Consider the following 24,152-nt stretch of genomic DNA (forward strand, 5'->3'; position numbering starts at 1 on the left):
ATTCGATTTCGGCAATATCAAGTCTCTAGAATTGTTATTATGCTTAAAATATGTGTTGTCGTTTATTTATGAATATATACGTGTTTCTCGTTTTTTTTTTATATAGATTAGACCGTTGGTTTTCCCATTTGAATGGTTTTTCACTAGTAATTTTGGGGCCCATTATAGCTTGTTGTTCGGTGTGAGGCAAAGCTCCGTGTTGAAGGCCGTACATTGACCTATAATGGTTTAATTTTTTATAAATTGTTATTTGGATGGAGAGTTGTCTCATTGGCACTCACATCTTACTATATCTATTGTGGGAAAAAAAGAGAAAAAAACGATTGAAAATATAAAGGGGACGCTCAAAAATCGAAAAAAAAATGACAAAGCATTGGCAAAAACGAAAGAATGCGAACAGATAAAAAATGCAACCGAACCTTAGTTAACTAGCAAACTGAAGACAAATCAAGTCAGTACACGCCCCTCTCAAAAATGTTTCAGATTTGAACCAATTAAATGTGTGTTACCTCCCCTCTACCTCCACTCTTTCAACTTAACGTTAGGTAATCTTTTTGTGCAAGAATGTCAATTTTAAAAATTGAGTTAACTCTCTTTTGTTAATAGTGTGCATTTTTTGAATAAGAGTGATCCTTTACATACTATGCACCTTCATTTAATTTGGTCCGTTTTCTATTAAATGTTGTTAGTTTCTTTGATGATTTATTTTTTGGACCGAAAAACGTTCAATACGCACAGTTATAACAAACGTAGACAATCATGTTGTGAAAAGAAATAGCATTAATAAGCAGAAGTACAATTAACTGTAGTAAACAGGATTGCTTCGAATAAATGTGATAGATTTCAAAAAGTATGAAAAATATCTGCAAGGATTAATTTTCTCAGTTTGTGTTTTTTGTCGAGCCTTCGACTTTAGTCGAAAAAGCGAGACTAAGCGATCCTACATTCCGTCGTCGGCGGCGTCAACAAATATTCACTCTGTGGTTAAAGTTTTTGAAATTTTAATAACTTTCTTAAACTATACTGGATTTCTACCAAACTTTGACAGAAGCTTGTTTATGATCATAAGATAGTATCCAGAAGTAAATTTTGAAAAAATAAAATTCCATTTTTTCCGTATTTTACTACAAATGGACTTAGTTTTTTCTGCGGGGAAACAAAACATTCACTCTGTGGTTAAAGTTTTTAGAATTTTAATAACTTTCTCAAACTATCCTGGGTTTGTACCAAACTTGGACAGAAGCTTGTTTATGATCATAAGATAATATCCAGAAGTAAATTTTGTAAAAATAAAATTCCATTTTTTCCGTATTTAACTTTTAAATGGACTTAGTTTTTCTGCAGGGAACCATTACATTCACTCTGTGGTTAAAGTTTTTAAAATTTAAATAACTTTCTTAAACTATCCTGTGTTTGTACCAAACTTGGACATAACCTTATTTATGATCATAAGATTGTATCCAGAAGTAAAGTTTGTAAAAAGATTACTCTGTTTTTTCTGTAATTTACTTTTAAATGGACTTAGATTTTCTAACATTCATAAAATAGTAACAAGTTGAATATTTTTATTGATTTTTTTCCTCATTGTTGTTGAGCCTGCGATTTACAGCAAAAATAGGCGAGACACTGGGTTCCGCGGAACCCTTACAAATTTTTATATATATTTTGCAGACTGAGTCTTTTTTTTTACAATTGATCTATTCTGCCCCGGCTGGAGGATTTTTAAAACGCCCAGTTTATTCGGAAAACGAAACAATCTTTATTTAGTTGTCCTTGACAATTGATAATGACATAAAACAAATTATTGTTCTCATCGGGAGTTAATGTAGAAAATTTGAAGAAGTTTGCATAATTTTTATAATTGTTTACTTATGTATATGATGTAATTTCCCTAAAAAGTTTAATAAAATTAACGGTAATTTTCTTGCACCAGATGTGCATTTCGACAATACATGCCTCTTCAGTGATGCTCGTGGCCAAAATATTTGAAATCCAAAGCTTATGTAAAAGATGAAGAGCTATAATCCAAAAGGTCCAAAAAGTATAGCCAAATCCGTGAGGGGACTTTGTTGACTGCACGTTGAAGAAAAAAAAAACTCATCATAGATACCAGGACTAACATTTTATATTTGCGCCAGTCGCGCGTTTCGTCCACAAAAGACTCATCAGTGACGGTCGAATAAAAAAATGTAAAATTTTTAAACTGGTACATTTGTTGGCTATTTTTCATTTGTTTCTCTGTCCTATATTTTGTTTCATTTATTTATACTGTAGTCCTGTCATTAGATATAATCATTTTAATGTTAATTAACATTGGCATTAAAGCGGGAGGTTTTGCATGCCACAAAACCAGGTTCAACCCACCATTTTTATTCTAAAATCCCCTGTACCAAGTCAGGGAAATGGTCATTGTTATATAATAGTTCGTTTTTGTGTGTGTTACATGTGTTTCTGTTGTGTCGTAGTTCTCTTTTCTTTGATGTGTTTCCCTCAGTTTTAGTTTGTAACCCGGATTTGTTTTTTCTCTATCGATTTATGAATTTCGAACAGCGGTATACTACTGTTGCCTTTATTTAAAGGCCAAATAAAGTACGAATTTAAAGAGCAAAAATTCCTAAAAGGTTTGCCAAATGCAGCTAATGTAATCTTTTCCTGAGATAGCAGACCTTAGTATTTCAAAAATTAAAAGTACGCACACTACTTATAGAGTTAGATCTGCTTAATATCTTTACCAACGCATATAATTTTGCATCAATGATAATGTAGTATTGTGTATTGTCGCTTTGATAAATTAAATTAATCTATTAGAACATGAAGATATGATGGCACTGTTGGATGAGGTTTCAGTAATCCAGTAGTTAAACTCTATGTTTACATGATTTAGCATTGATATGTTATCTATATAAATGAGCTATATGTCTAACTTCGAAACGCGTGTTTGGCGTATTAAAAGATAATCCTGGAACCTTTGATTATTTTTAATAATTATTCCAGGCATAGATTATTTTAGCTGTATTTGGCATAACTTTTTGGAAATTTGGGTCTCTTCAACTTTGTGCTTCTTTGACTTTATAAGTTTTTGATCTGAACGTCACTGATGAGTCTTATGTGGACGAAACGCGCGTCTGGCGTTTTAAATTATAAGCTGTTTACCTTTGATAACTATTGATAACTATTTAAATGGATATAGGAAGATGTGGTGTGAGTGCCAATGAGACAACTCTCCATCCAAATAACAATTTAAAAAGTAAACCATTATAGGTTTGAAACACATAGTTTTTAAAACCCCAGGAATAGATAACATTTGCTGTGTTTTTTGCATAATATTTCAAAGCCGTATAGCCACAATGTTCTTCAACTTGGTACTCAACTGTTTTGATTCAAGTGTCACTAAGGTTTTTATGAAGACCAAACGCTCATATTGCGTAAATTATACGACTGGTATCTTTGATACGCTTTTGATAATTATAATCAGTATTGTAGCAATTTTAATTCTTGGATGTCAGTAATTCATATAACCTTATGCGTATAAAGAGAGACGAAATTTAAACTCATAAATCGAATAAACTGACAACGCTATGGCTAAAAATGAAAAAGACAAACAGACAAATAATAGAACAAATGACATAACATAGAAAAATAAAATATAAACAACACGAATCCCACCAAAAAACTAGGGGGGATCTCATGTGCTTCAGAAGGGTTAGCAGATCCTGCTCCACGTGTGGCACCCGTCGTGTTGCTTATGAGATAACACATCCGGTAAATAGTCCAATTCGGTAGGTCACATTCGTGAAAGGGAAGGGGATGGTAGTTACGACGTAAGGAGCATATCCGATTTCACCTGTGAAACTGTTATTCCATAACAGTCAACCAACCAACTGTAATAACATTACACAAAACACAAAAAACAAAACAAAGACTGAGTAACACGAACCCGACAAAACACTTATGTGATCTCAAGTTCTCCGGAAGGGTGAGCAGATCTTGCTTTACATGTAGCACCGTCGTGTTGCTCATGCAAGTATAAACACGGTGACAAGTCGCATTATGTAGGTAACAATCGGGGGAATGTTGACGGGATTGTACTTACAACAATTGGAACATATCTTTCGTCATCTGAGAAACAGACATTTCATAACGGTCTACCAACTCGTGATTGCCTCCGTAAAATTTATGACGGCCGATTTCAACTTAACCTCTTTGAAATTTTGATATATAATAGCGTTTTTGTGAGTCGCAACCATCTATCAAGAAATCCTGATAGAAAATAAACGCCCTGGAATATCATATCATCTTGGAAATATATACTACGTATGCAAGCGCTTCTGGAATGTTTTACATAGAAACAATTTTCCCGTCCCCATCTGACAACAGAGATGATTTAAATGTAAACCAGGAAAAGAATTATAATGAAAGCTCTATCAAATCAATTTGAAGTAAAGAAAACTATAAAATAAGAACCAACATCTATTAACCCACATATGACTGTTCTAAGCAATAAATATCATTCATAAAAAATATTATTTGTAAACAGTTTGAACGTAAATTTTAAATACAGTTTACCCACGCTTACTATAAGGAAATACCACAAGGAAAAATAATCGAAAACCTGCCATTGATTCTGTATTTTAATTTGAAAATTGATTTTAATAATTCACATGACCTATTGCTTAAAGATGCAATGACTGCCAATCATTATTTGACAAACGATTCATAAGATGCGTTGTTTTAACAGATAATCAAAAGCAAGTTAGGAGGGAAAATTTTAAAAGAAAACAATGCACAGTGAAATGATGCTGTCCTTTTTGTATTAGTCATTGAAATTTATCTTTATGGTAACAGGGGAACTGTCATATCTTAATTTTATTGGAGACAAATATAATAATGAACCTGTAGTATACCGTCAGATATTGATTGCCCCTATTTTTCATATTTAAGGTCAAACAACTAATTGATAAGGTGACTTAATTTGATACATTGACATGATGATTCCTGAAAGTCAAAAGAACAGAAGTTTGATGTGAACTGATTGATATTTTAGTCTTAGATACATGAGTTCTGTATAAGTTGCTATTGACTTTGAAATGGCTTTCAGTAACTGTTAGTCCGCTCATATCTGTCTTTCTGTTCTTTCTTTAGTATCCATCTGTCGTTTGTTGTGGTATATCATATATGGTTTTGGTTTATTTTTTTGTACAAACACCAGGCCGGTTATTTTCACATTTGTATTGTTTGTTTACTTTTGCCATTTATCATTTTTGAAGAACGAGAAAGAGAGTTGTCACATTGGCATCCATAGAAAATCTTTTTATTTTATGTAATTTCATCTTACACAAAAGGGATAATCATAAAAAAAGATCATATAATGTCGCTAATAGATATTAACCACAGCCAAGTAATGCATTGTTATAAACACATTTCATTTTTCAACTAAACTGATTTGACATGAAACAACATACTCGTAATCAAACATTTTATTCCTTTTTACTTTAGGACAGCTACTACAATGTTGCGTTCCAAACTGCTGATTTTTACAGGTTCTTGTGTTCTGTAGTTCAACCACTGTCCAACTTAGGCCGAATGCTGGTGTTAAGTTCCGCCACTTTCTTTATATAGCTGTCCCAAACGAGAAACCTTGAATCCAACGAGTGTCATAAAATGGGTTGTCACATTTGTGTTTGAAAACGGATCGATATTGGTCTAATGCATAGACCCTGTAATTAGAGTTTGTTTCAATATAAATATTGCCGCATATTAATGACAATTTGTGTTGCACAAAAATGTGCGTTATGTAATATTTGATATAATGCTTTGAAATTCTGGGCGGTTTTAATGAAATTTGACAAAAAAATATAACGTAAGAATTTATTCAACAAACCAAAAATAAATATCTGTCAAATTATTTGTGATACATCTATTTCTAAAAAGTTTCGTTTTAACTTACTACTTTGAATTACAATGTCAAAACTTAAACATGTACATGTCATTCTTTCAATCAAATTATGTTTACAGGTGTTATGTTTCACCTCTACACTTTCTTTATGTGCGCAACATGTATAACCTTGTTATGAAACTCAAATGTTTTTCTAACAAAAGATTCTTCCAATATATAGTAAAAAAATGTATTGCATGTAAAATCACAAAAAAATGAATTCCGAAGAACATTAAAAAAGGAAAGTCCCCAATCAAATAGCCAAATAAAAGCTCAAACACATTAACGTAATGGATTACAAGTGCCATATTTATAACTAGGTACAGGTATTTTCTAAGGTAGAAAATGGCAGATTAAACCTGCCTTTTAAGCTAGCTAAACCTCATGACAGTCGCATCAAATTCTATTATATTGACAACGATGTGTGAACATGAGAAACAGACAATATAACCAAGTCAGGATATTTAAGCAATGTATGGAGTGCTTCGTTTGGATAAGACCAGTGACAAAAGTAGAAATTTTCAAATTAAAGTTTTAAATTTGTCAGAAATAACACATTCAATCCGAAAATGTGTGCACTTTACAATTTGATTTAGTTGTCATGAGAAAACATTGTGCAGTTGTTCATAAATCAGGTCGAAGGTCACTAACCGTTTAAAAAAAACAAAATTAAATATTAAATTCCATTCCAAATACCCTTCTTGCAATAGAAAGCATGAAAAATCGGTTTCTTTTAAAAACTTTTAAAATTGGTTTTTATTTAAAACTTTTGAAATTAGTTTCTTTTAAATACATTTAATATCTATCTATGATACCTCAATGAAAGCGGCAATGAAAAAATTGAGTTTTGGGCATATAGGTTTGGCTCATGAAAATTGGGTGGAAACATTTTCAAAAACAGATTGATAATTGAGTTTAAACAATGTCGTGACAGTTGTTTTGGTGTGTAATGAAATGGGAACGTACATCAAACAATTAATTAAAACGGACAGTCCCTATCATAAATTAATTAAAACGGAAAGTCTCTTATCAATTTGAACATCCAAAGCTCAAATACATAAAAAAAAAATGGTTAACACATGTCAAAATAACTTGGAACATACATTTTCTAGAATAGCTTAAGCATGTTGTATGATACTCGCATACAATTTATTTTATAACAACAGTGTGTGAACATAGCAAAGATAAAATTGAGGGAATACGCTGGACAGACAAACCAGTTAAAGCCTTAGGGATTTATTTTGGTCACAACACAAACGAATGTGTAAAGTTAAATTGGAAACCTAAAATTGATTAAATGAAATCTTTACTGAAGGCATGGAAAAAAGAAAATTAACAACAATTGGAAAAATATTAATTATAAAATCTTTGATCTTACCAAAATTTACATTTTTGGCTACTTCGTGTATTATTCCAAACAAATACATAAAAGAGATCGAAAGCTGTTGTTTTAAATATATTTGGGAAGGAAAAAAATAAAAAGTTAAAAGAAATACACTTATTGGCGATTATCAAGGGGGGGGGGTAAAAATGGTTAATTTTGATAGTTATTTTACATCACTGAAAGCTTCATGGGTTTCCAAATTTAATTCAACCACTATGCCGAACGGGACGATTATTCCTACCAAATATTTCGACAATCCGGGAAAATATTATCTGGTCTTTAATATGAATTTAGTTAATATTAAATCACTAAAAGAATTTGAAAGTATAACAGACTTTTATTTACAAGTAATTTCAAGATGGGTGAAAACAGGGGGAGGTTTTACAAAATTTAAAGATCATTTTTCAAATATAAGAAAACAGATTATTGGGAAAATAGATACGTTAAACATTGTAACAAAAGTTTGTTCTTTCAAAACTGGGTAGCAAGTGGTTTGATTTATGTCAACGACATTGTTGATCGTGAGGGAAAGTTATCAGAGGGTTTTATTTTAGAATCTAATTGGATTGCAGAGTTTAAAATATTAAAATCTTCCATCCCAAAGGAATGGCAGCAAGTTCTAATTAAAGAAAACTCTATAAAGAGTAAAATCAGTATTAATAAGGATAATTTGAGATGGGGAAATAAAAAAATACAAGAAAAAGATATCTATAATAAAAAGTTATATAATAGTCTAGTAGATCAAAAATATACACAGCCGATTGGTATCAATATTTGGACAAGAAATCTTAAGCTAGATAGCAAGCCAAATATGTCATTCGTAAACGATTTTATATTTAAATTTTTAAGAGAGAATAAGATGAGAATGTTTAGATGGAAACTGCTAAATTATATTATTCCCACAAAGCTACTACTATTTAAATGGAAAATTTCTACTTATAGTAAATGTAATTTTTGTCAAACAGAAGAGGAAGATTACTTTCATTTCTTGATAACATGCTCTTTTTTAAAAGACTTTTGGGATAAAGTGGAACATCTTCTTGCACAACTCAATTTTAAAAATAAGATATCAGTTAAGCAATTAGTATTTGGATACAAAATATAAGATAAGGGTTATTATGGTTTTAACTATTTTTTGACAGTTTTAGGGTTTTGCATTTTCAAGTCATACTATGTTTCAGAGCAAAAATTGAAATATATAGATGTGTTTGAATTGTTTATTAAGGAATTAAGAAGGGTTATGAATGAAAGCAAAATAATTTCTCAAAATGTATTTTTCATAAATTTGAAGAAATTGATTTAATAGAATAAGTTGAATATATTGTAATAGTTTATGTAATATTGTTTATTACATTCTGAGTACGTTCCTGGCAACTCAGAAGTTTTTTCACAGGAATACTCCACTGGCGCTTGGACAGTGAAGTATAATTGTAACAATATATCTTAAGAATAAAGAATATATTTCTTGTTAAAAAGAAAACAATGTGTGAACTAAAACAAAACCAGACATAATAGGTAAAAATGTCCAAAATAGGGGTATTGCAGTTATCATTGTGTTATAACTTTTGTCGTGACGTTGTGATAATGTTTTCGAATATAAAGTTTGAATATCATTTGAACATTGTCCTTTGTTTAGAAGAATTGTACTTTTATCAATTTATTTCAGAGACTTTACACTTTATTAATCAGCGCTTTATTAAATGTTTGAATCCGGAAAAAGCACAATATTTTCCAGTTTACAGTAACTTGTATCTTCATAATTGTTCATCATAAGACTTTAGGATTAACTTTTGCGCCAGTGAATCGCATTATGTGTGCTTTATGACAAGATTAAAAAAGAATGTGAGTGCAGCCTTTAAATAACAAGTCAAAGTTCATGCCACAATGATCTGCCTTTGAAGAAAAATTTACCAGCTTATTGTTAAAATGAAGAAAAAAATCACCAAAATATGACTGTTTGACGATCAATGTTAATCTTTTGAGGAATGTGCAATTTTTTATCCCTGTAATATGAAGTGAAATCAAACACTTTTAATATTTGACTTTTAACGCACAATGTATTTTTGTACTGAAAGATATATACATATATAATTTTGGTAAAGTTCTAACATCTTTCCAAACCAAGGGTTGCATGAATAAACTAATTTATATAAAAATGTATTTCGCTCGATTGAGATTAATTTCAGTTGATTAAAATAACAATGGTATACAGATTATAATACTAACCATAGTAGTTCTCTGTCACAGTGTAGGCGAAACAAGAGGTTTTCATTGAAACTATACAACACGTACATGGTTGTCTTTCAATAAAAAAAATTAAATGCAAAACAATAATTCATTGAAATATTGTGTCCTTTTGACATTTAAGAAGAATAACTTGCTTTCATCTATAAATCTGTCAATTAAGACTGTTTCTCCCAAAATCGTTGAATAATACTCGAGGCACATGTATCATGTGTATGATTGAAAGTTGAATTTGGCAGGTTGATCGTTTTGTGGTTTATAAAGATAACATACAAAGCTAAGCAAATTTAGAGGTTTGTGCTCGGGAAAAAAATGTCTTACCCTACCACATGTTGTGGGATTGATAATTGTTTTTTTTGTCAGACTCAATTCTGTCTAATATGATTTTAATGATATTACACATTTGGACATAATGTATGTACACATGTCTTCTATCTGTTTGCAATCAGGATTTTAATCGTCCGGTATTTTTTCTCTCTTAATTTATATTGTTCTGGCTGTTTCCAAAACGGGTCAATTTTTTAAGGAAATAAGATCATGAATGAGGCATTCGGGTCCTTTATTACAGATTTTGACCACTGCAACAATAACAAACACCAGGATTCATATCAAGATCCCAAAACTATTTGCCCCTAACCTCGCATTATCATGGAACCATAAGAGTCAATAGAATAATCCACACAAGGCCCATAACTATGTTATGCTTCCATTATTTCTATCTTGCAAAGCTAGATGTGTTTTTTTAATATATATTATTTGTCGCACACATGCTTAATGCAGCAAAACTTAAACTGCAAAATTGACAAGTTAACTCTATTTTGCATTCTACTTATATTTTATTTGTTATTGTATTTGCAAGTAACCAAATACTATATATTAAGAAGTCTCTCCATATATAATTTAAAATCTAAGTTAAACGAATTTGTCTAACATGTAACTATGACAGGAAACAGAACATGAAAGTGAAAAAAGATTAATTCTGTAAAAACACTAACATGTTATACTTATATATTATTACTTTTCTGATTGGGTTCCATAGATATATCCTCCAGAATAAGTTATTAAAGAAACAACAGACACGGCTTATTGTGTCTCATTTTAAGACGTTTATCTCGAATTCCACAACAGCGATAATCTCCGTAACAGAATCTATGAAAAGCGAGGCGATTTTAATTTAGAAACTATCATTTCCCTCTACTTTAGTAGCAATATACCAACTTGACCTGCATATATGATATACATACCAAACCCATTCGATATTCAGAGGTGTGCAGCTGCTACTCAAGAATTTATAAAACGTCACCAGTGTCAGAGCAGAAAGTTGACGAACCAGGGTTATGCCAAATAAAAGCTATTAAATCCTCTTTTTTTTAAAAACTTCATCGGAAAAAACCAACACTTTAATCGGACCATTTGAGTTTGGTCTGACCATATGAGTATATACGCATATGGATTGATCATATGTGTATGGTCCAAAACTTATATTGTCCGGAACATGTTTTTAACAACATATAAGTCCGGAACATGTTTATAGCAACATATAAAAATTGTATAATATACAGCGATTAAAGACACCCACTCAATTCCAAGCTCCTACATTTGGACAGCCAGTTAAAGAATGAGGCTTTATTGAACATATTTCCTGAAACTAAACCCTATCTTAACCCGGGTCAGTGGTGTAACTGTACAACATATGAAAACCCTATAACCATCAAGAAAGCACATGAAAAATAACTAAACACAATAGACACAAATTGCAGATCTGAAAGAACTCACAGCTCATGAAAGTTAATTCAAAGCCAATACCATCGAATAAAAATCAATTTCATTTTTCTAAGACTTAAATATAGTTGTTGTTGTCAATGAACCAACTGTCGGTAACTGCGAGTAATATCAGATCTGTAATTAGTGTCGTTGTGATGTGGGGTGTACAAAAACGTGCCAAAGGCCACTCTGTTTTTGTTAGATGTATTTCTATTTGTATCCATCTGATGAGCTAATATAACAAAAAGAAAACTCGCCCTATGATTGCCAATGAAACAGCCTTTTTCAATTGATTATTATAGTTTGCACTTATGTTGCCTTGCACGGCAATGTACTAGGTAAGGAGGTGGGTAGGGTGCTCGTTTATATGTTTAAACCCCGCCACATTCTGTATGTATGAGCTTGTACAAAGTCAAGAGCCTGTAATTCAGTGGTTGTCGTTTTTTGCTGTTTTACATATTTGTTTTCGTTCATTATTTGGTATATAAATTAGGTCTTTAGTTTTCTCGTTTGAATCGTTATACATTTTTTATTAATGATCCTTTCATAGCTGACTATTAAGTATGGATTTTGGTTATTGTTGAGGCCGTAAAATGACCTACAATTGTTAATGTCTGTGTCATATTGTACGTGTTACGGTACTTGTCTATCCCAAATTCATGTGTTCAGTTTGATGTTGTATTTGTGGTTTTCGTCGGATTTTGTCAAATGTGTTGACGTCTTTTTATTATATTTAAGTGTTATACTAAAGAAAATTAGTCATCACCTTCATTTATTAGATTTCATTTTGTTCAACGTAATCTGTGCGATAATCTACGTTCGAAGTTGGATTCAAAACAAACTGGACATATATATATATATATATATTATAGTTAATAAATATAAACAAGTATTGCAATGTGCATTGTGTTTAAATGTAATATCAGTATTTAGTTCTATTATAATCTTAACTCATCCTAATTTTATCTTATTTTTGAGATATAGTTTTTTTAAATGTGACGTCATTTCTGTTTCAAAAATTCAAATGTGACGTAATTTTTCGGCCTTTTCACCACTTCGTATGTAACTTCATTTTTATGATTTTTTGCGTTGAGGCCTGGACTAAGTCGGGTGTGTCTATTTTTCTGTGTTTGTCTTTGCATTATGTATTCGGGTTTTGTTTTCTGTAACAAGTTAATACTTAAGTTTCATTATGTATATCTTTTATATTCATTTGATAATATTTACTGTTTGCAATAGCATAAATTGTTCTAAATAATAAGGATGTTCTTATCCAAAGCATAAAAAACAGAGCCGTATTTGACACAACCTTTTTTCAACTTTTGATTTTCATTGCTGTACAACTTTGTTCTTTTTTTCACTTTCGATCTTTTATATCTGGGCGTCACTGGTGAGTCTTGTGTGGACGCGTTTTTGGCGTATTGAATTTTAAACCTGATGCCTTTTGTTATCTATTAATCATGTGTTTCTTTGTCTAATATGTTCTCCTATTTATTTGTATTGTAGTCCTGTAATATAATGTTGTCATTTCAATGTTATATTTAAGTGCGATGTTTGGTATGCCACAAAACCAGGTTCAACCCACCATTTTTATCTTTAAAAATGACCTGTACCAAGTCAGGAAAATGGCCATTGTTATATCATAGTTCGTGTGTAACATTTTAACGTTGTGTTTCCGTTGTGTCGTTTGTTTTCTCTTATATTTGAGTGTGAATTCACATTACTATAAAACGTGTCACAGTACTTTTCTATTTCAAATTCATGTGTTTGGTTTCGATGTTATATTTGTTATTCGCATCGAATTTTGTCTAATGCTCAGTCTGTTTCTGTGTGTGTTACATTTTAATGTTGTGTCGTTGTTCACCTCTTATATTTAATGTGTTTCCCTCAGTTTTTGTTTGTAACCCCAATTTTGTTTTTTGTCCATAGATTTACGAGTTTTTAACAGCGGTATACTACTGTAGCATTTATTAGTCGAGTTTGAATAAAGAGAAAAAATAATGTGTTAAAATACACATGTTCATCAGCATTTCTCTTAGAAGTTATTGTAAGTTTGAAGTTTCGGATATACTACACACATTTGACCCTTCAATCTTTCATGTAAACGTTCCTAATTATCTTTTTTATCCGGAAAGATTAAAATATAAATCAAATCATAATAACATTCTGGTATAAATTATAATCCTAATATCTTTGATAACTATTTACACATCAGGGTCGATTCCACTGCTGGAGGACGTTTCGTCCCCGAGGGTATCGCCAGCTTAGTAGTCAACACTTCGGTGTTGACATGACTACCAATAATGTGGTCTTTTTTTTATACAAATTTCCTGTTTACAAAATTTTTAATTTTTCGTAATACTTAGGATTTTCTTATCCCAGGCATAGGTATTTGGCACAACTTTTTGGATTTTGGAACCTCAATGCCTTTCAACTTTATACTTGTTTGGCTTTATAAATATTTTGATATGAACATCACTGATGAGTCTTATGCGTCTGGCGTATAACACTATAATCCTGGTGCCTTTGATTACTATATACGCCTGAAATCTTTGATGAGAAGTAAAGATGTTCCAAATAAAATTCTGCATTTCAATTATTTAATTTGTTATTTGATGTTACATTATCAATACCATATTCATTTATAGATTGCATGCACAGTTTTTAATGTTTTAGTAACGAGAAAAATAAACAGTTAAAATGAATGTCATTTCATCTTTACTTCAGCATTTCTCTTAGAAGTTATTCAAATGTAAAGTTGAATTAGCGGACATATTACGCGTATTTGACCCTTCACTATTATAATATTTCATGTAAACTTTCTAAATTATGGTTTTTATCCGGTACTTAAAAGTGTGAAGTTATTTGATGAAAACACATAAACACATTGTGAAACGTAGAAATTACTTAATTAGGGAACATCAAATGTCAATATAAATGTGTATTTAGACGTAAATTAAAGCATAATACAGTAAGATGTTATAAAACCGGGCCAATATACAATGATATTTGTAACTGTCACTCTGATTTAACGACATCTTTATGATTAGTTCGTACGTATTGTACCGTGACGGATAGTAATGATGTTTTCAGTATAGACGAGGTGATCGGAAATTTTAGTTTCTATTTATTTCAGTATCGGCATTTTATGACAACTATGAGTTTGTATAAACAACATTCATAAAATATTTGTAAAAATGGAAAATAGACGGTTGGTTTTTGTTGTTGTTATGACTTCAGTATTTATAATTTACGTTAATGGACAATGTACTATTACCTGTCAATCGGCCGAATGCAAAAATGGAGGTACATGTTTTGTAAACATTAATGATTGTTCTAAAACGTGTACATGTCTATCGTCTTTTAATGGAAGTAAGTGTGAAATAGCCGACCTTACAATTCCGGAAACAACAACTTCAGTTCTGAAGGTATCATCCGCAGCAACATCAACTGTCTCAACAACAACTAACGTCGTTCTTCAAAACAATACAGAATTAAAAACTACTACTTTAAGACCTATGTCCACTCGAAGCTGTCTTTTTGGGATGTTGACATGCGAACATGGATATTGTTTTGGTGGAATGAAATGCATGTGTGATCCTAACTGGACTGGTGCAAAGTGTGAAAAGTTGAAATGTCCCCTGTCTTGTGAAAGACTTTGTGAGTTGATTGACAATAGAATAGAATGTAAGTCCAAAAAACCAGCATCGACAGCCATTACGTTAATAACAAGCAACCCTGTAAAAGGGAGACAACTTCCACTAATTCAACAGAGAGCTGTGATATCTCTAATCACAGAAACTACAACCCACAGTGTCATAGAAAACAGAAAATGTAGAGATGGATCCATAGCATGTGTACACGGGTACTGTAAACGTGAAACACTGAGTTGTGTTTGTGATGACAACTGGAAAGGCTCACTTTGTGATGAGCTCGACTGTCCAGCAAAGTGTTCCGATGGTTGTAACATCTCCAATAATGTTGTCAAATGTTTAGTACATGCATCAGAACTATCTGAACAAAGTCCTGTTACGTTGGAAACATCAACAATGGTGCAAAGTACAGCAGCAGATATTGACGAAGAGCTACATAAATCTTTAAAAAACAGAACATGTTTACCAAAGTTTTTTGTGTGCGTTCATGGATTTTGCAAGAAGGAGAGATTGCGTTTTTACTGTGTTTGTGACAGTAATTGGGGTGGAATGTTCTGTGATAAGTTAGAATGTCCACACTGTTCGAATGGCTGTGAGTTAGAGGACGGATCTATAATATGCAACACTGCAACAGAATTATTAGTTTCTTTTACTGCAATACCTAACCCAATATCAACATTGACTGATTTTACTTCAATGCCTACTGCAATATCAACAACAACTGTTGGACAGATAAATGGCTCATTTCCGGACGGACATGTCTGTTCCAGCAATTACACGGAAAACCAAACAAAATGTATGGGTATTTTTCCTTGTAGATATGGAAAATGTCAAAATGAGCTTATTGGCTCCAATTTGATTAAATGCGTGTGTGATCCTGGAGCCGATGGAGACATGTGTGAGAAAACATGTTGTAAATTCTGTAGTGACCACGGCCGTTGTAGGAGGGACATGAATGAAACAGAATATTGCAACTGTAACTTTGACTATGAGGGAGAATTCTGTGAAAACAAAATTATTCCAAAAGGTAAGATCACATTATTATATAATTGTTTATATGCAAAGTATATCGAATTGCCAACAGTTGAATGGGTTCCGTACATTTTCAAAGGATAAAATATGAAATAAATAAAACTTTATTCTATTATTATCTTTAGATTAAATTTTATCGAAAAAACGTGAAGTTTCTTTTCTATATCTGATCATAAGCATTATTATTTGGGGTCGTATAGGGCGTACTTTTTTTGCTATCGGTAAAAAAAATATCATTATTTTGTTATAAAAGATTAAACATTAAAAAAACAAATATGCTGCATGGCAGTATTTACAATATATTTTCAACTTTCGATAATTACGCCTTCCCTTTCAAAATACCCGACTTCTTAATACTGGAGTACACATATGTCATGTGATAAATAATCTTAACATTCTGTAATATCGAATACAGAAACCGAAATTCTTGTAGGAGTCTTTATTTGTTGCAATTGTTACAGCATGCTTTTTTTAAATATCAATGCAAAATCTAGCAAAAAGTATATCTAGACGTTGAATCGGACAATTACAAATAGACAGTAAACATGGATGTCGTCTTTTCTATTATGTAGGTCGAATTATATTTTACGCATTTTTCGTATATAAACTCATCATATATAGCTAAAAGGTTTGAACATGACTCATAGGAAAATTAACAATTAATGTTATATGTATGTAAATAAAACATCTATGTCAAAAGTCGCTGGTCAAATGACGCGACATTTACTTTATTTTTGATCAATTGCTCCTTATAAACGAAACCACTTATGCATACACAATTTAATTATAATGAATTACGAGTTTTGAAACGTATCGGCATTTATATATTAGTAGCACTGTACAATGAAATAAAATCAAATGTTAAAACATTAAACGATATTTAGGACCTACAACAATTAGAACAGTCAGTTGGAGACACTAAATACCTGTTTAATCGTTGCTCTTTAGAGGAAACACATGTAAAATGTCATAAACATAATATTTATGACCGTTTTTGTGAGGTTTCTTTGCCAAATATTATAGTTGACATTACAACTGCCTTTTTTCTAAACATACAAGAAGGCATATAGAAAAGAGTCCTGTTAAAAACGGTACTAGGGGCCGTGTTAACTTGTAGTGATAATAGAGCATTCTTTACGTACAAGATCACACTATGAATTTGAGATGATGAACAACAATACAAGAACTGTTCCTTTGCTTTTGATTTTTTTCATGTGTACGTAATTACTTGGGTACCTGAATTGATACACCAAATCGTGAAGGCATTGTACACCATATTGAGTTACTATTATACACCATATCGTGTTGCCATGATACACCATATCGTGTTGCCATGATACACCATATCGTGAAGGCATTGTACACCATATTGAGTTACTATTATACACCATATCGTGTTGCCATGATACAACATATCGTGTTGCCATGATACACTATATAGAGTTGCCATGATATACCATATAGTGTTGCCATGATACATCATACTTGATACACTATACCATTTTGACATTATATGAAATATTGTATTGCAATAAGAAAAGAAGTATACTCGCCAATTCCTCATATCGTTTCGAATATTCATGAAATGTTTGCTACTGTACTTGAAATTCAGCAATCACCAATTGATCATGCTCATTTCAACATTCCTTGATATTCTCAGACTAGTATAAATAAGGTCTTAACAATTTCCTCCAAACATCTTTAAAGTATTTGACAATCATAAATACAACATCTTTCAATCGTTTGTGTTGACTCACTGTTTATTAATACCTAGATTTTTTGTGAGTTTGATGATTTTTGACAAAAAAACATTTTCTCAACGCTCCTTTTCCGTAGTATTTGGTGTCTTCAATCATTTATATGAAAAAAACTAAGCGAGTACTTTTCTATCTCCATACGTTAAAAAAGTTTAAATAACAACATATGAAAAAAAAACTAACTTTCGAAAACTCTATGAAAGAAATGTTTAATGAAACAGAATTTAGAGTTTGTGTGATGTCGCTGCCTACGTATTGCGTGCATTGTATATTTATAGCAGGATAATCGGTTATTCTTTCCCGAACATTGTACATGAAGGCTTGAATGCAAGGAAAAATATGTTTTTTAAAGAATTTGTTTTAAAAAAAATCATACTTAAAAATGCTAAATGGGAGTCAAACCATATAATATACCTTGCAAATTGCTCAATAAAGGTCGGACATTTTAAGGAAAATTTCAGGCAAAGCATATAACCTGGAGTAAATTGGTGTCACATTTCAACATTTGTCCATTGAATTTTCCGAACCTTGAAATATATCCAATTTGTATATTTTACGCAAATAAACAACAATAACAATTTCAAAAATATAGTGTAAATAAATCCCAAAAATGCGAGCCATCATATAGTAATGTATCCTATCTTTTATAATGTAAAATTCAGAGATCTGATCCGACTTTTTTTATTTTACAATGTGCTCAAGTGATAATATAATCCATTTAAAGTTTGCTTAAAAAAAATTAAAAATTAAATGAAATGTTTTTTTCACTTTTCTTGAAAATGTTAGAGCAATTATTATCAATATGAATATTGATGGCAAATTTCAATTTCTGTTAATATGAAATGAATTGTTAATTTGATATAAATGTTTTTTTTATCATTTTACATTAGTACTTGAAGAGGAGACGTGGTATTGGTGGGTTGTTGGCGTATGTCTTGGTTTGATTGTTATCTTAGTTCTGGCATTAGTTGTCCTTCCTTACTGGATGTGGAGAAACAGGGTCATTCTCATAATGAAGATTGTACATTACTTCCAAAGATATGAAGACAATGGTAAGCTATTGTATTTAAATAAAACCAGTTTCATTTTCCAATGAGCTATAATATTTTATGCGTTTAATGTGTTTGAGCTGTTGATAGATACGTTTTGTGTGTGTGTTACATTTTAGTGTTGTGTCGTTGTTCTCCTCTTATATTTAATGCCTGACCCTCGGTTTTAGTTTGTTACCCCGATTTTGTTTTTTGTCCATGGCTTTATGAGTTTTGAACAGCGGTATACTACTGTTGCCTTTATTTATAAGGGACTTTACTTTCCGTTTAGGATTTTCCTTGAAGTTTTTGATTTATACCTTACATTTTATGCGCTACGAAATAGTGATGCATCTGTGTACAATTTTATTTACAATCCTATACATACATGTTATATGTAGGTATCGTATTGAATAATTTCAGTTTCATTTATGCTATGAAATGAAATCGTTTTTATCGCATGAATTTCAAAAATAACTATCGAGGAGTGGGGTCCTAACCAAAGTCTAACAAAAACAACGCATCACAACATGCCTAAATAAAATAGGTCTGAGTATTACAACATGGCTAATTGGCGAATATATTTCATTGATTGTGTTTGGTTGCTGCATTCATTTCGTTAAAAAAAAGGGTCCAGCCCGTTGTTGTACGTAAATTCCATGTTTAAAAACGAAATAGTGAAGTTAAAATCATCTTTAAAATTAAATCACAACCTTTTGTTTTATAGAATGCACCATAATTATTGTAGGAAAACCGTAAATACATATAAATGAACTCGCAAGAAACAACTTGTAACACGATGATGACTGCTGTACCCATATTTTGACTGTTTTTTTTATTATGTCTGTTTAGTTCACGCATCATTGTAAATATAACGGAATTCGGTGAGAGATTTGGCGCTTTAAGACCAGTTTTAATCCACCATTTTCTACATTTGAAAATGTCTGTATCAGGTCAGTAATATGACAGTTGTTGTCAATTCGTTGTTGATGTGTTTTGTCATTTGATTTTGCCATGTGATTAGGGATGAGTTCAGTATTTTTGTGATTTTACTTTTTTCTATTTATGATCCAATGAATTAACAGGATATGTCCTTTTTGGAAATATACATTTTAGCTATTGAAAAATGTATATCATCCTTATTTACATGTAGGCGTGTACGATTTTGTAAATTACTACAAGTCAAAAGAAATTGTTATTATTATTTGTATTATTAAATCAACATGTAAAACTGTAGAAAAAAAATTACAAATAAAGAACAAGTGTATTACATATTAAAATCACTTGCTAGTTGAATTCTTTCATTTATTTGTCGGATTACAATGTACTTTATACCACACAAGGATGAAAAACAAAAGTGTCACAAAACCATCATTGTTAATCAGTATAATTATACCATTAATAAAACAAATCATATCAATGTAGGTTAAATACTGTGTGACATTTATCATTATAGGTTTTTATCTAGATATATACGTATATCGTACCGTTTTTTTCGACACATAATATAGCAAACTGAAATCCACGTGTTGTCTTTTATACTAGTAGTTGTATCGAACATTTGTTGAATTGATTGTGACTGTCTCATAGTTACCTTGAATGAACATGTATTATGTTGCAGGTATTTTAGATATTTTGTAAAAACGACATTGAAGTTCATGCACTTAATTTTTTTATTTGATTTCTTATATAAAAAAAAATGATAACATGGTACGAAACAATTATAAAAATAAGCTCCTGAAAGTATTTACCAGATAAGTTTGTTCGTAGAATGGTCTGTAGATATGCAGAAGATTCCATGAGGCTATTCTAACTCAAAGGTCGAAGAGAAACTGAAATCATTCAAATGACAGGGACTGCAATCCCTAATAGTACAACAAATCATCAATATTCCCTTATATAAACCAACAAAATAACCATTAAATGGCAAATCTATCAACAAATGCAGATATGGGCGAATAACTTGACCGATTTTGTACCATGATTGTACAATCCAAGATGGCAGTATACCATGAATCTACCTTAATCATTATGTATTTTTTTAGATGACAGAGAATGGGATGCCTTTGTATCTTACAAGTGTGACGACAGAGACGAATCATTTGTTCTTAAACAGCTATATTCCAAATTGGAAGTGGAAATGGGTTTTAAATTGTGTCTTCACTTCAGAGATTTCATACCAGGAGACAGTAAGTACTTTATGTTTATGACATATTTATATATAAAAGAGGACGTGGTAACACATGTATGCCACCGTACGACCACCAACAATGAACAGAGCTTACTGCATAGTCAGCTGTAAAAGGCCACGAAATTACAAATACCACTATTCAAATGAGAAAACTAACGGCATAATTTATGTACAAAATAAGGAACGAACGAAAAACAAGTATGTAACAGTAACAAACGACAACCACTGAATTACAGGCTCCTGACTCAGGACACGCACATACATACAAAATGTGGCGGAGCCAAACCATCTATCATGCTCATAACGTCTAACATGCTGGGGTCGATTTCACAAAAATACTTAAGACTAAGATTGGTAGTAAGTATACTGAATTGTTCATGACTTACGATGAATCTAAGTATTATTTTTTTTTTGTGAAATCGACTTCTGATATGTCTAACATTGAGTTTGGAATAAAAATCCCCAAATTCATAGTCCCATTGCCGTCTATGTTAATTTCTGCAACTTCAAGCATTCATAGCTGTGTTGTCTAAAAGTTCAAATAAAGAGGTAATCACCTCATGTATAAACTATACTTTCCTGACTAGTTTTGAAAAAATCAATAAACCTTTATTAAAGTTTGATAATAAAACCAAGTACTTCGGATTTGATCAACAGGGCAAGTATGTTCTCCTATTTAAAATAAACATGTTTTTCGTATTTGTATTTGAAAGAAATACTACATAAGGCTTCAGTTCAACAGTGACTACAAGCACCTAACCTTTCATGTCATGCCAAAAGTATAAAAAATAAATGATAATAGAGTAGGCGCTATTTTGTTTAAATATGTACTACTTTCGTTCATGTGTCCGTCCCAGTTAAATCTTGCTTGTCAAGGGTTCAAAAAACAAAAATGAGGAAGGAAGGGTCTAGTGTTATTTAATGCATCATGTGCAGTGACCTAAATAAGGTAACCTTTAACAACTTTTTAGACACATTTATCATTATTAAATTTTGCCTTAAAATCTAGATAAAAGCAACTTGAAATGATAGGAAGATAATGTTTTGACAGATGATGCATTGAGGTTAACACTTAAACTATGTTAACTTCATCCAACAAAATAGACATCGTGGTTATGATTTACAGACAATAGCATCTACAAATCATATTATACATATAAACATGACAGTTGAGGATCTTGTAAGGTGAGGAAGGTCCACGTTGAAATTAAGTAACATTGTTGTTTGTATTAATTGCTTTGGAATTATATTGTCTTTAGTTCCAGGTCCAAAATTAGACCTACAAATTGTAAAGAATCTTATACAAGATAGTGCACAGAAAATCAGCCTTACAATGTTAGAGTAGATCTGATTCGTGACTTCCTCATGTATATATAGGTATTGTTATGACATTTGTGGTATCAATTTTAATGCATCGGATGCGCATTTCAACAATGCAAGGCCCTACAGTAATGCTGACACTATTTGAACATTAAAAACTTAATACACACAGTAAAGACCTAATATAAACGAAAAAGGCTCCAATAAATAGCACAACCCGGCAATAGGGAGATACATTTCTGAATCAAATTAATTTTGTAATATAAGAGGATTAGATTTAAATCAAACAATATCCCAAAAATCTTGTCAATACAGTAATACTGAGCTTATTGGCTAGTGTTACTTTCGAGAACGAGCATTTGTTAGCGTCAAATCCGTCCTTTGCAACGATCCCGCTTATTCACCATTTTTTGTTTATTTTGACCTTAAGCATACAGGAAATCATTAATATATTCGACTATTGAAGTGTATTCCAAGTTCTTCTGGTTTTTATTTTCGCGTAGGTTACGAAGGTCGCGGTTATATAAAGATTATTATATTTATATATATTTTCGTATGTATAATAACATGTATTCTTTCTTTATTCAGCAATCGCCAACAACATAATACGGGCAGTTCAAGGGAGTCGACGTACAATTATGTTGCTAACACCACGATATGTACAGAGCGAATTTACAAAGTTTGAATATCAAATGGCTCAAACAGAAATGTTAAAAAGACGACACAGAATTATTCCCTTAGTTTTAGATGACATATCTTCTGTAAAAGGCGAACTAGATCCGAACTTAGAGCAAATTATACATTCAGTGACTTACCTGGAATGGCCAGGTGAAGAGGAGAGCTTGAAAATACAAAAGTTCTGGAAGAAATTAGTGTTATCAATGCCGAAGAAGAAAGACGTCGAAGAGAAACGTAAAGCCATGTCAAGTAGTAGTAGTAGTCCTTCAAGTTATAACTTCAGTAGCCAAACATCAGAAATACCACTAGTAAGTCAATCATACTCATCAGATTCATCTAGCAGTAATAGGATATCAATCGTCTCTAATGGCAGCAGTGATGTCATTTCATCAAAACAAATCAACAGTAATGGCTATTTACCTTCTGAACATATCAATAGTAATGGACACATACATTCGGAACAAATCAACAGTAATGGCTATTTACCTTCTGAACATATCAATAGTAATGGACACATACATTCTGAACAAATCAACAGTAATGGTTACTTACCTTCGGAACAAATCAACAGTAATGGTTTCTTATCATCAGAACAATCGAACAGTAATGGTTATTTATCATCGGAACAATCTAACAATAACGGTTATTTGACATCAGAGCCAATTAAAAATGGTGACATCATTTTGAAATTACAAGATGATTCGATTGATCTCAACCAAAATGGTGAAAAACCATCTAACCTCAAATCAAATATCAACAACTACCTCGATCTTATTGATCCAGATTCTTATAATTGTTCTCATTCATAACATCAACTATACTTGTACATAATCATTTTCAGTGACCAAATTCAAATCATATTATACTATCCGTCCACGTATCGACTTACAGATTGACAGTCATATTTGTTTTCAAATTTAGGGCAAACACTTATCACGATTAACATTTAACATTATTTTTATTGTAATTTTTTAAACTTAAAGTATATATTTTGAAATAAAAGATCCAAAATTAAGTTAGTATAACGGTATATATCGTTGTTGTTTGGTTTTAAGATTACCCAAAGTGCCATTGAAATCCTAATGCGACCATTTTGTTTTATTTAGCTATATTTTAGACATTTGAAACTCCTGTGTTGGTGAGTACACAACAGGTGAACATTTATT

At 31.5% G+C, this 24,152-nt stretch overlaps 1 protein-coding gene across 1 annotated transcript; it reads left to right on the top strand.

Moving 5' to 3' along the window:
- The first annotated feature begins 14,418 nt into the window (after nucleotides 1-14,418).
- On the top strand, nucleotides 14,419-23,917 carry LOC134711647 (uncharacterized). The gene is made up of 4 exons (XM_063572409.1): nucleotides 14,419-16,007; nucleotides 18,660-18,821; nucleotides 20,843-20,986; nucleotides 22,897-23,917. The coding sequence occupies exons 1-4, from the start codon at nucleotides 14,525-14,527 to the stop codon at nucleotides 23,793-23,795; spliced, it is 2,688 nt and encodes an 895-aa protein (XP_063428479.1). The 5' UTR covers nucleotides 14,419-14,524; the 3' UTR covers nucleotides 23,796-23,917.
- Nucleotides 23,918-24,152: the final 235 nt, after the last annotated feature.

This window comes from Mytilus trossulus, chromosome 1, assembly GCF_036588685.1.
Source record: "Mytilus trossulus isolate FHL-02 chromosome 1, PNRI_Mtr1.1.1.hap1, whole genome shotgun sequence".
Classification (NCBI taxonomy): domain Eukaryota; kingdom Metazoa; phylum Mollusca; class Bivalvia; order Mytilida; family Mytilidae; genus Mytilus; species Mytilus trossulus.

Coding starts and splice junctions, on each gene's coding strand:
- LOC134711647 (XM_063572409.1), top strand. CDS start 14,525: ATGGAAAATAGACGGTTGGTTTTTGTTGTTGTTATGACTTCAGTATTT. Junction 16,008..18,659: donor AAACAAAATTATTCCAAAAG/GTAAGATCACAT, acceptor ATTTTACATTAG/TACTTGAAGAGGAGACGTGG. Junction 18,822..20,842: donor CCAAAGATATGAAGACAATG/GTAAGCTATTGT, acceptor GTATTTTTTTAG/ATGACAGAGAATGGGATGCC.